General features: G+C 40.5%; 1 protein-coding gene across 1 annotated transcript in view; it reads left to right on the top strand.

The window, feature by feature from the left end:
- The window catches only part of COL6A6 (collagen type VI alpha 6), a 98,421-nt gene that overhangs the window by 53,740 nt on the left and 30,580 nt on the right, over nt 1–14,101 (top strand). Inside the window, exons 23-27 of the mRNA XM_006770214.2 lie at nt 6,376–6,438; nt 9,474–9,536; nt 10,311–10,361; nt 12,147–12,182; nt 12,876–12,938. Of these exons, the coding sequence (XP_006770277.1) occupies nt 6,376–6,438; nt 9,474–9,536; nt 10,311–10,361; nt 12,147–12,182; nt 12,876–12,938 (276 nt within the window). The remainder of the gene's footprint in view (nt 1–6,375; nt 6,439–9,473; nt 9,537–10,310; nt 10,362–12,146; nt 12,183–12,875; nt 12,939–14,101) is intronic.

Below are 14,101 nucleotides of genomic sequence, written 5' to 3' on the forward strand. Positions count from 1 at the left end.
CCAGGTAAATCAGGTCACCTCACTCCCCTTATCTCAATCCTCAGCAGTTTTCCAGGCATCCCAAATACAACCTAGTCCGGTAGTGGGCGTCAGCCTAGCTACGTCCGAGAATCTCCTGGGCAGACTGTAAAGCTCTCCACCATTTGGGACCCTCCCCATACCACTGACCTCGGAATCCCGAGGCGAGGCCAAGGTCTGAGTAACTTTAATTCTCCCAGGCGGTTCTAATATACCTGCCCGCGTTGGGAATGACTGTCCCACGTCAGCATTCTCAAACTTTGAAGTGTGTAAGCATCACCTTCAGAACTTGTTAAAATGCAGATTCTAATTCAGGAGGTCTGGGGTGGGCTTGAGATTCTGTACTTTCAATAATCCCTCAGGGGCGGTTGCTGTTGCTGTCGCTGGTCCCTGGACCACACATGGAGTAGCGAGGTCCTCCATGACTTGGCGCTTGCCTGCTTGCTATCATAGTGTACACTTGTTTGTTTAGCTGTTTTTGTCCCTCGTCTAGATTGTAAGCTCTGTGAGAGCCAGGACTTTATCTTGCTTATACTATATTCCAGAGTTCAGAAAAACAGTGCTGCTGCACAGTGGAGCTCAATGCATATTTGAGTAATGAATCAATTAATAAATGAATGAATGAGACATAGTGGGGATGTAGACTCCGGGTTAGCAGGAGGATAAAGGGAATCAATCCATTACTTTGTGTCCATTCATTCAACTGGGCAGTGGTCCAACACTGTAAGTGGATGTAGTCATCAAATGTTTAAGAGACTATTTGCATAAACTTATATCTCATGACACAGTATTTTAAACCATATTAATTACTACTTATAAGGATATTTCCCCCCCATTTTTTGATGAATGTGCTCCTTCAAAAAGCATGAAAATTTTAAAATTTTACGGTAGGATTAAAGTGATGAAAAGTAACTATTTTGCCTTCACATCTTTGAATCATTAAACACTTGCTGGCAGCACAAAATTGGGATTTAAAAAAAAAAGCCAAGGGAAACATATATTGGGTGGTTATCTCATCTGTTTATATAAAATATTGAGATGTAGATGGGTTGAAATTCAAAGAGCTTAGTAATTCCCTTGCTCTAGAATCCAAAATTGTATCCAAGTGGCTGTTACTTTAATAAGTTATTCCATTTTCCCTGTAGTGTGCTTCTGAGTGAGTCCCCTTTAATCTTGCCTTGGCACGATCGGTCATAGTCATAAATCATTCAACGTCTTGGCATTGCCAGAGGTAGCAAAAGGCACCACTTGTCCCTGGTCTAGCTCCTCCATTTATCTAGCTGGAAAGCATGGTTTTCTCTCTTTGCTTGCTTTCCTTTAAATACCCTTGTCAACACAGTGAAAGCAGTATTTCAAAGATGTGTAGAGTTTTCTATGTTCAGGACATGATGAATGAGATCTGGTAATTGTTGTTTCCAAAGGAAACCCACAGAGACAAACACAGTCAGGTGGACAAGAGGGTGTTATTCTTCACTGGCTCCAAATCCACTGACACAGGCTTTGTATTCCCTCATAACACACAAGGACCAGCCACTCGGGTGGGATCGCTGGGTGTTTTCTAATTGCAGGCTTGAAAGTTGCTCTTAGGGTACACATTTAGAAAAAAGGATGTGATTTCTGTTGACAGTGTTCTGAAGGCTTGTTAATTTATGGAGTGTGGGAGCATTTTGCATAAATCAAGCATGTGCTAATCCAGCACAGTATATGGCTATGATATAAAAGAAATACAGTCCGTGGCACAATGCAAAAGAAGAACTTTGAAAGTCATGGCACATTCTCATCATCGATGTTTCTATCTCTCCCTCTCAATTTCCTCTCTGAAATCGATGAAAATATTTTTTTTAAAAGAAAAGAAAGTCATGGCATATCCATTTGTGCCTTCCTTTGTTTTTTTCTTGTTTGGTTTACCTAAAGGTCCTACAGTCACATAACCATGGGCTAGAAAAGGAATGGGAAATCAGACACAAAATACCGGTTCCTACAGGAGCTGCAATTAGTCTTTAAAGATGTAGGGTTTTTAGTGAAATAATGGCTAGAATCATATGCAATATCAAGGAAGGTTGAAATTATTCAGTGCAAATTTGGGATACAAAGTAGAAGTTCATCTTTACAAAGCATAGCATAGTGGTCAAGGCAATAGCATCTGAAGCCAGGCTTCCTGGGTGTGACCTCCAGACTTGTGCCTTCATAACTCTGGGGCCTTCGTTTGTTTAACCTCTCTGTGCCTCAGTTTTATCTGCTATAAAATAATAGTAATAGTAGCTGCCTCATTGGATTGTTGTAAAAATGAAATGGTTTAATATGTAGGTGCTTAGAACAGTGCCTACAATATGGTAAGCACAATATATATGTTTATTACTATTATATTGCATCAGCGTTACCTAATTTAACAGGGCTTATTTTATACCCAAAGCATGCTCATAGCCAATGCAAGGAAAGCCAAAATAATAACATATAACAATATGTAATCTGTATTGCAATCATCGCATTTCATCATTCTGCATAATCTAGGTTAGATGATCCGTCAATCATTTATTTTACTCATTTACAAACATTTACTGAGTGTTTCCTGTTGTCACGCCCTATAGTAGGGTAAATGGATGAGTCAGACACAGACCCTACCCTCCAGTGCTCCCAGGCTCATAAAGGAAATTCATGCAAACAGATCATTGAGATGTGATGTGCTAAATGTTAAAATAGAAATATCCCCTAGCAGAATTTTCCTGCATAGACTATTACTTAACTCTCTTGTGACATTTGTGTGTGTGTTTTTATCACAGAAGAGTTATATTTGGAAGTTCTTAATGAATGAAATAAGTGTGTATGATTATTAAGATGATTGGTGTTTTTTGACCAGCATTTATTACAGTAACCCAAAAATAACTATTCGAACCACCTCAAGTTACATAGGATGCTTGTTTTGGAAATAATAAAGGTTCCAGCCAGAAAAAAAAAAAGAATTATGCCCAACATAGAGTAGTGGGAGAAGGATGGAGTTAAAGGACTAGAAGATGATTTAGCTTTTGCAGGATAAGGAGGTGTTTTCCAGGTGACCACGAGAGAAAGGCAGGCATCCAAGGAAAAGAACCAGATTATATTGAAAAAGATATTAAGGTGAATTTGGAGAACCACATGTGGTTCAATGTAGATGGACTGTGGGATAGACTGATGCTGTCAAGATCACTATCGCCTCAGGTGTCTTTGTGGTTTATTCTTGCATTAGGCCTCCCCTCGCTGACCTTCTGATTTGTAAAAAGTATATATTTTTATTGATTTCAGAGAGGAAGGGAATGGGAGAGGGAGAGGGAGAGAAAAACATCAATGATGAGGGAGAATCATTGATTGGCTGCCTCTTGCATGCCCCATACTGGGGATCTAACCCCAACCCAGACATGTGCCCTGACTGGGAATCAAACTGTGACCTTCCGGTTCATAGGTCGATGCTCATCCACTGAACACTTAAAACCCCTCTACTTCTTCCTTCTGTGATGTACATGAAAATTCCATATGGAAAACCAACAAAGTCAACACATGATTTTCTCTCTCCTGAGAACCATTCCTAAATAGGAAGTTGGATAAGTAAATGAAAGGATGGGTGAAGTGGTGGGTTCTATACAAAGTTCTGGAGATCTGAAGTCAATAGGACTTGCCCCTTCCTTTAAGGAGTGTGCTGGCTTTTACCTAGTGGATGAGAGACAGAAATAAGTGAACAGTTGCCTACAGAATAGAGGAATCTGTGGAACAATTGTGAGATCCAACACAAGTACGGTGTTCTGCTATTCTTCTAGAAACAGTGATGCTAAAAATAAGCTTTTCAGGAAAGGGAGATTATTTTTCTTCCTAGATCAGGGGTGGGGAACATCTGGCCCGTGGGGCATATAAGGCCTGTGAAATCATTTGGTCTGGCCCTGCCAAGGCAACCACAGGTGGGACTCAAAATTCAATAAATCTAGAGGCTTTTTTTCATAGCAATATTCATTTATATTAAGTGAATTATATTAAGCGAATGATGTTATAGATATTCACATGGCCCTTGGCAGCAAAAAGGTTCCCCACCCCTGCCCTAGATGAAAAATGGACCAAAGCTAAGGGAACAACTTGCACAAGTGTGGAGATGTAAGACACAAGAAGTATTTGATGACTTCATATGGTTTGATGAGCATGAACATAGAATGATTGAAGTAGTCACAGATGACTACAGAGGCATGCAATACCAACCGTTTCAGGGATTTTAACATATTAATAAAGTACTAACACTTTATTCTGAAAGTCACTCAGAATTCAGAATTTCAGACAAAGTGATAGCAGCAGCCTGACATTTTAAATCAAAAGGAGAAAGGAGTGGGGAATGAATTAGAGAGAAGCCAGGCCATGGGAAGCCAGGAATTCCGCAGAAAACAAGAAGGGCCAGAAAGTAGGTGATGGTAATGGGAATGGAAGAGAGGTGGGTACAGAGAGGGGATACAGAGAGGGGACACAATCTGTATGAATTGTAGTAGCAGCTGCTTGGTTTTGAGAGATGAGCTAGAGGGAAGGGGCTGGGTGATTCTTAGGTTTCTGGCTTAGGTTTCAGGGAGAGTAAAAATGGCACCATTTCTTAATGAAAAAAAAAATGAAACTAAGCAGGACTTATGGTAAATATGATTATCTTGGTAATCAATTCCTGTGGGATAGTTGAGTGGTTTGGACTGGAGATGCATATATGAAGGAGTCATTTTGTAGAAGTGGTATGTGGATCCATGGGGTTGTCTCTCAGGAAGAGGGGATACAGTGACAAAATAAGGTCAGAGGATGGGGCCCATGGAGATTTAAGAAGCAAACAGAAGAAGGGGTGCCTTCAAAGTTTCCTGAGAAGAGATGAGAGAGGGACCAGGAAGATCGTGGTAACTTGATGGTACAGAGTTAATGGAAAGTTTCAAAGAATGCATCATCTAACTCAAATAAGGTAAGAGCAAAAAAGCCAACCGGATTGAACGTAAAGGTCATGGGAGCTGGTTCCATGCAGCAGTGCACCTGGAAGAAGGAAAAAGGTTGAGAGCTATGAAGAGTGAAAAAATTGAGACTCTTTTAAGACAAAGAAGGGAGAGGAAAAGATGGAGAGCTGTGGGAATATCACGTTATCTTTCTTAGTAATGAGTTCATTGTTCAACAATCTTTTCTATTAGGAAAATTGTTTGATGTCCAACTTATTACAGTTTAGTTTTTTTAAGGTGAAAAGATTAATGTCATTTTTTTTCTTCTGAACAAAATTAATTTGCCAAGTATCGTGCTGATTGTACAGATTTTGTTTATTTATTTTAAATTATAGTAACCATGGTAAAAAAAATAATTGTGAAAGTGATGTCAATTCACTGAGGACTGTTTAAAAGTACTTTTAATCATTTTAACCAAGTGAGATTTCTGTTGCCATATGTTTTGATAACCCAAAGGAAAAATCTGATCAATAATGTCAATAACATAAGAAGACATTTGAGCTGTCTCTGAATTGGGATTTTTAAATGTTCACCTTGAAAGCTATTCCAATAAAACATTCTTTTAGAATGCTGGAGAGACTTCTATTATATCAAATAGACTTTCCATATAGATGTGTGGTATGTTTATCCATCAGTTTAAGTTTTGTTTTATTCTTCAGTAAGATGTTAAAGCTTTCTTTCTTTACGTCTTGTTATATTTCTTGTTAAGTTTATTTTAAGAATTTTATAACATTTTTTCCCATTGGTAAGTGGAAATTCATTTGCTTTTCTAACTTATTGCTAGGAAAGAGAAAACTATTTCAGAATATTATACTACTTGAACATATTACTGCAAATTATTTTCAGTAAAGTTTCTTGATCTTTCTATTGTACAAATAATAGTATTTGCCAATAAAGATGTTTACCTTAACACACACACACACACACACACACACACACACACACACACGTTGCTTCTTGGCCTTTTGGCAAAGATCAAGGGTAGAGATCTGTTCTTATCAGTTTACAACACACACACACACACTCAACATGCTTTCTACCAAAGCAAGGAACCGGGAAGACTGTTGTTCAAGGCAAATGTCATTTTGAATGCCCACTTTAAATGGTTGACATCTTAGCAACATCTGCTTAAAATCTAAAATCTCTTTGGGAGGAAGCTCAAATCATTTAGGCAACATCTGGCATGAATTACTTTATTAATTTCCCTTTATTTACCAGTCTTTACTTGACAGCTATGATACTTTTTTTTTTCCAAAGCAGGAATCAATAAAGCCACAAGTCTTTTTGCCACAAGTGGTTCATTTTCCTCCTAGCAGAGACACAAATGGTTTAAAGGAAAGTTGCTGTATGTTCTGCTAAATTTGCAATTCTTGTTTTGTTTCAGGGGCCTCCAGGACCAGGAGGAAAGGCCGGGAGTCAAGGCCATTTGGGAAGCCAAGGAAATAAAGTAGGTCACATTCCTTATACCCACCAAAGTTCAGCTTTTCTCCTCAAGGGAAATGTGCCTGGTGGTATTAGCCAGAGCCCTTTCAGCAGAAAGGAGAACAGATCCCCTTGCCCCTACACCCTGGCTTGATTCTTAGAGAGCCAGCAACTTCTAAGGATGTGGGTGTGGACCAGAATGATGTCAGGGATTCCAGCTCAGCATCATCTCAACAGGGGCGCCTCCCAATCTGAGCTAAGGGACCTCAGGGAAGGGGGCCTCTTCTGGGGGCTTGCTTTCCTTTCTCCCTTCTTCTCTCCCTCCCTCCTTCCCTTTTGTTCCTCCCTTCTTCTCTTCTCCATTCATACACACTGTTATTTCTTCCATTATTTTTTCCCTCCATTCATACCAACCTTTCCTGAACACCTTTTAAGACAAAGGCACTGGAGTGGCATGCAGCGGGACTAGGAAATCAGCTCCGGGAGAGCACAGGTCATTGCCTGTTTTGCTTACTGATGCATCCCTAGTGCTTATAACAGTAACTGGCACATAATAAGTGCTCAGTACATATTTGATTCCTGGGAGAGTTTCTGTGTTGTACAATGATAAATATGATATGGAACCAACCCCACAGAATTTAGAATATTTTCAGGACAATAATCTCTGTCATCAACTAGTCAGGAATGTGGGACTAAAATAGTGCTCACAGAAATATTTTTGAACTGGGAGAAGAGACATCGTAGTAGCTACAGACTTTGAATGGACCTTAGAAGATAAGAAGGACTTTGGAAAGCAGAGATGGGCATTGGAAATTTCAGGTAAAAGAAATAGGGCAAGCCCTAGCTGGTTTGGATCAGTGGATAGAGCGTTGGCCTGTAGACCAAAGGATTCGATTCCGGTCAAGGGCACATACTTTGGTTGCAGGCTCCTCTCTGGCCTGGGTCCTGGTTGGGGCTCATGCAGGAGGCAGTCAGTTGATGTGTTTCTCTCTGTCTTTCCCTCTCTCTTCTATTCTCTCTAAAAATCAATGGAAAAATATCCTTGAGTGAGGATAAAAAATAATAATAACAAAAAATAAAAAAGGATACCATTATCATTTAAAAAAAGAAGGAAATAGGGCAAGGGAAAGCACAGGGTTGGAAAATCCTGGGAATGGGTAGCTGGGGAATGAACAATGATCCTGTCTGGTGAGCACATAAAGAATAAGAATGTCCATGGTTACTGACTTTATTACATACAAGTAGTTGGTACAGTGCTATTTACAATTTTTGAATGGAGTACATGAATACAGCCAGACTTGGAAGATTTGAAGAGGCAACACAGTGTAGAACTATTTTGAAGGCTGTGAGATTGGAAGCCAGGAGACTAGTTGGTATGTTCACAGTTTTCAAGACAAGCAATGATCGTGTGATTTAACAGGGTGAGGACAGGAGCAGCTCCTGATGGCTTTGTGGGACTCTTCCAGTAGGAAACTGAATCGGAGGGAAGCGGGCTAGATGACTCATGGGCTTCCAACATGGGTGGCAACACATCACAGAAGGAAAGGGTTTAGGGCTAATTGGAGATGATTTCAGAGTCATTTGGACTCTTGGAAATATCTGTTTGTAAGGAGGAGAAGAGAAGACAGAGTGACTTACTGGAAAGGACAGGAAAGAAACAAAAGCACACTGGATGCTGTGAAGCAGTGTTCAAGAGGGAGAGGTCAAGGGTATCAGCGTGTGCACACTTTGAGAGCCGCTAACCACAAGGAAAGGCATCAGGGCAGGTGATCTGCTTCCCTTCCATGGAACCCTCTTCTCTTTCACCACAGAGCTCAGTGCTGGTGAACGTTTGTCCATTTGCACTTCTCACACTTACTGTGTTGCCTTTCTGTCCTCACAAATGAGTTAACCACTCCCACTCAGTGTGGGCTACCCACTTCCACACTGTGTCTTCCAAAGACTACACTGTGCAAAGGGCAGGGGTGGGGGAAACTAGGCAATGAATGAACTTGACGCACACTACCTCAGTCGGGTGATTAAGGTTAACATCAGTAGTGATAGCCATGTTGACAAGGTACACACTCTTGAGATGCTGTGATGAGAATGGCCCTTTACCTCTGTGGTCTTTATCCCCCAAACCCAAAAAATTCACCATAATCATGAGAAGAAAACATTAGAGAAACCCAAGTGGAAGGACATTCTACAAAATACCTGACCGGTATTCCTCAAAACTGTCAAGGTCATCAAAAACAAGGAATATTTGATACACTCACAGTCTAGAGGAGTCTAAGGAGACATGGCAAGGGGTTCTGAACAACAGCAAAAAAAAGGATATTTGGTAAAAATTAAGGAAAGCTGAATAAAGTATGGGATTTTGTTGATAATAATGAATCAACATTCATTTATTGTGAGAAATGTACCCTACTGCTGTAACTAATGTAATGGTCAATAGGAGCAAAGAGGAACTCTAGGTACTGTCTTCATGTTTCTGTAAATCTAAAATCTAAAACTTGGAAAGTTTTTTCGTTGTTGTTTTCCAGAAAAGGGGTTAACCTTCTTTTGTAAACCTGTGCCAACTTTCCCAAGTAGCTGGAATTTCCTCAACATAATACTGAGATGGATTCAGAAGTCAGAAACAATTGTGAGGGACGCTGTGCTACTTTGGTTATGTTGATTGACAGGTCAAACCTTAAAACTAGATTAATAAATCTGTCGTCTTTGCAGTAGCTAGGTGATTTGCAAGGATCATCATGGATCGCAGTTTTGTTACTTTTCTTAAATAGTGCAGGGCTTCCTCCTTGACGAATGGTATGAGGCTTCCCCGTGGCACTGAGCAGCTAAGATGGCAACTTGCACTAAACAATACATCAGACTTGTTGAGGCTTCACTGATCAATAGAGGAGACCTCAGAGCCAGTTCTTCTGGTATTGGTTGCACAATTCCCAGTCCTGGCCACACACCCATTGTGAATGTGTGATATACATGGATGCAGTTAAAAAGTGTTGTCTTAGTGCCGTTTTAATTTCATTTTACAAAAAACAACCTAACAAGGATGCATCTCATTGTTCTGTTTAACAGGGGGAATCTGGAGATCCGGGAGAAAAAGGAGCTGTTGGCCTGCCTGGTCCTCGGGGCTCACCGGTTTGTTTCAGCATCACCTTTTATCTTTGAGATAAAATGATTGCCCTTGCGATGTTCAGTGGATAGCAGGTGTGGTTCTCTGGAGAGAGTGTGAGAGAATCCATCCCAGTCTAGCCTTACAGCTCTCTAGAAATGGAGATGTTATCCTCATCTTGGATTAGCTCCTTGGCCAGCTTTTCCAAGGTGGCAGCTTCCCAGGTACCAAACAGCCTGGCCAGGGTGCTCTTGAAGCTACATCATAAAGTGGACAGAACTTGTCGTCAGCATTCCCATAGTCCTTCTTCCAGTCTTTCCTCCCATCAGAACCCTCTCATCAGAAACCCAACCCATGCTTGGAGGACGTCTCACTAAGGCCTTCTACAAGGGTCCAACAGTAGCCAGTGGCCAGGCATTTAGATCTTATTTTTATTTGGCCACGTGAAGATGGATTAGTGTTACGGTATTAAAATACAGGTATTCTCTGGAAGGGAGAACACCACTACTTCCTTTTTTTGAGATGACTACATGCCAGAAATGTTTAATCCTCATAATCACACCAGGACTGGGTATAATTATTATTCCTACTTTTTAGATGAGACTAAGGGACAGTGCTGAATATGTTATTGAGAGACGTCTTTAGTGCCACTATCACCAAATGCCAGTGGCCTTCCCCAGAGAACCCTGCTTCCTAATTTCTCCTCATCAAACCCCAGAGCTGGCTGTCTAGCTCTTTTGTGAACAAGCCTGCGTCTGGCTGTAGTCTGGGATGCCTGTGATTACACGCTTTGTTTACAGGGTGGTGATGGCAGCCCAGGGTATGGCCGCATCGGAAGTAAAGGAGCAAAGGTAAGGTTGGCAGCAGTAAGCTGGACATTTTCTGTGTATCTTTTGTTGTGTGGTTTTCATTTGCCACATTGAAGAGGGAAAAGAAAGCAGAGAGCTAGGCAGTTTGGGACTTTTAGAGAGAGATTTTGATCAGTTATTTGCTGATATACTATGGGGAATGGAGTGGAAATAAAACACACACACAACCATCTGGTGGTTCAAGGTGCAGGCAACAATTGAAACTTGGAAGTCAGCATTCTGGTCTTTGCAGAGACGGGCAGCCAGGGCCTGACTGGTTCCGGCCTGAACAGTGCATTGAATCGGAGCAACTCTGGCTCGAGTGCACTCAGGGAGGATTCCAAAGTGTGTACTCCTCCTCTTCTGTTTACTCTAGCCATTAGTGAGAGGTTCCACAGGGCCTTTATAAGTGCAGTGGGCCAAGTAGTAACAAAAAGCATTTCAGCTACATCAGAAAGATAGTTTTATTTGTCACTGAATATTTAAATGTCTGGAAGTAAGCTAGACAAGTTTCTCGAAACCAGTAATTTATATATATTTATAGTAACTACTTGGAAATCCTAATAACACCCACAAAAAACAATAAAGTGAAGAATATCCTTTCTGCCCAGCTGGTGTTGCTCAGTGGTTGAGCATCGACCCATAAACCAAGAGGTCACCTGTGCAATTCCCGGTCAGGGCACATGCCTGGGTTGCAGGCTCGATCCCCAGTTAGAGACGGGCAGGAGGCAGCCAATCAATGATTCTCTCTCATCGATATTTCTGTCTCTATCCCTCTATCCCTCTCCCTGCTTCTCTCTCTAAAATCAATAAAAACATATATTTTTTGAAAAGAATATTCTTTATGTAAAATGTTTGGGACCTATGACAAAGAATTACCAAAATGTGAAAGAGAAACTTCAATGAATAAAGGCTAGAACATTATAAAGAATCAGTGTAATTCCAAGTGAAATCCCAGTGGGAATGATGCAATCTTAGTATCTCATAAAAAGGGAAATATTAAGTAGCCTACAGCATTGGAACATTAGCTACTTTTTAAAATGAATGTATTTAGTTTATAATTATATAAAGACATCATTATGTGATATATCAAGTAAGAAAAAAAAATCAGAGTACAGTCAGGGGAGAAACACACCATTTATCCCAATTGTGCTCAAATGCATTTTAAATAGCTAAAAGAAAATACAACCCAGCATTTATAATGAGTAATGAGATTCTGGGTAATGAGAAGTGGGTGACTTTTCTTGTTTCTATTCTTTTGTATTTTATATATATTTGAGGAGATACTACATTTAATGATGAGAAAATAAACTTTATTTTAAATTTTAAAAAAATTTCATCAAATGGGGGTTATCATATGTCTTCAACTATGGTCTGTGGCCAAAGTAAGGTAGGCAAAGAAGCAGAAAATGAAAGAGTGAGTTTAGACTCCAGGTTTCCCAGTTTCTCCACTGAAATCCGTTTTCAGAGGACAGTTTCAGAGACACGTGGCCAAATAACCAGCTTCCCTGAGACACGCCTATAGGAGGAGCGCTGACATGTAATTCCTCCACAGGATACATTTACCCACTTACTTCCTGTTGCCACAACATTTTAGTGAAACCAGTAAATATTGGTTCCAACATAGAAGTCGAAGTCAGTTTCTCAAAGAGTGCTGTACCGTTTGTTTTCAACCTTTCCTTGGTTCAGGAGCAACTAAAGCAAAATAAGGCTGGGTAAAATTAAGCTCAGTCTAAGCCTAGCTTGGTGATATATGCATATATTAATTTTCCATATTGTCCATTCTAGGGACAAGAAGGATTCCCTGGAGAAGGTGGGCCTAAGGTACTGTGTGCTTCATTCTAACTAGAGATCGATCAGAAACACTTCTGGGTTATGAGATGCACAAGGGATCATAGAAGGGCAGTTCGTTATAAATGAATTTAAAAATCTTTACAGGGGAAAGGAGGGAAGACAGCAGGTTTTTTTAAATAAAAAAATTATGTTTAGTTTTTTAATTCATAGGGAAGGGAAGAAATTACCCTATTTATTTTCCTCTGCACCTATGGTCCTTCTCCTCTGCCCTATCTAGTTTCTTCTTTGTTCAAAGGGAAGAAAATAAAAAGTAAGGAAAACCAAAATTATCTGATATCGCCTGCCCCAGTTTTCCCAATGTGTTTAGAAATCACCTTCAGGTGATAAGTTAGCAATGCTGTCCTCTACCTTTAAGCTTTCACTTTTGCTAGAAACGTTGACTGAGCTCAGTAAATGCCAGGTCCCATGACGGGATCAGGGGACAACGTCAAGGGCACAGTTCATGCCTCTGAAGAGGCTGTGTTCTGACTGGAAAGACAGGAGTAAAACAATGAGCACCGCTGTGCTGGGCAGACAGCTATGAAAATGGGGAAGACACCTCAAAGAAGACTGTTAAAGATAAAAATGTATATGAAAACATCTTCATGTTGGAATTACTTCTAAAAACACATTGAGAGCTCTCTTTGATTTTATTAACTATTTTATTTTTTTGAACTTATTCAGGGTGAGATTGGGGACCCTGGTGATCCAGGAGAAACAGGACCCAAGGGAGCTAGAGGCCAGATGGTAAGTTTCTTCGATGCTTACAACCTCGGCTGCTGTGGGAAGTCCTCTTCAATGTTTTCCCAATCATTTTGAGTTGTTTCCAAAGACTTGTAAAATGTGTGTGTTTGTTTAAGGCAAACTTGGGGAAGGGAATATTGCTCATCCTTCAATGCCAGCAAGAAGGTGGATGACTGTTTGCTTTTAGTGAGCAAGTTCACCCCTTCCGGCTGCCAAAGTAGCCTCCTATACACTGGAAATAAGGTCTTTGGTGGTGGTTTTTAAAGTGGCCTAGTGTTCTGAAATATGTTTTCCATTGCCAAAATACGGCCAGTTTAATCCCGTCTCCCTGGCAGATTTAGTGCAAGCTAATGCCCACTGGCATATTGTGTTCACTAGAAAGGTTTTGTTAAAATGCTCTAATGCGGTGTGTACCCTGAAAGACCCTCTCTCTTTATTGAGCTCAAGAGGGTATCTCTTGAGCGTGGAGAGAAAGTTCCCGTTTCTTATGTAACTGAATGTGTCTTTATTATTCCGTGGCGGGAGTTAGGTATTGCCTGATGCTCTGAATCATTCAGACTAAACACAAGTCCGCAGTAATTCTCACCAGCATCCCTGGGTTCCTGTGGCTCAGGAATGGATATTTGCATCTGCTGACTCTTGCTGTATCCGAGGCTCGGTATGAGCTGAGATGGCTGCTTTAGGAAAGGGACAAGCTGATGGGAATTGTCTTCAGATACCTTCTTTGTCTCTCTTGTTCGGATCAGCACTGATCAGGCAAACGGCTCTTAACACCAGGCAGGAAAAGAAAAACACGGAATCTGATAGATAGACTTTGAGACTAGAGGTGGTGCTCCAGTTTTGTCATCAGAGTTCATTTGCTTCTGGGTAGTTTTTTTTGTTTGTTTGTTTTTTGTTTATTTGTTTGTTTTTACAAAGTATAGTAAGAACATTAGGGATTGTTTATGTAGGGCTTAGGGGTGCAAATAAAGAACCTGCTCTTTTTCTCCATCCTGCTTCTCCCAAGAGAACTGCTTCCCAGCTATAAATCTTTTCCTCATACCTATTTTTGGATGACTATCCTTTAACATTATGCTCTTTATAAAAAAAATGAAGACTGATATAATTAGAAATATAATTGGAAAAGACCTGGAAATCAATCTAGATGCCATCTGCATTGGAGTGTC

Source organism: Myotis davidii, unplaced genomic scaffold (assembly GCF_000327345.1).
Source record: "Myotis davidii unplaced genomic scaffold, ASM32734v1 scaffold962, whole genome shotgun sequence".
Lineage (NCBI taxonomy): Eukaryota > Metazoa > Chordata > Mammalia > Chiroptera > Vespertilionidae > Myotis > Myotis davidii.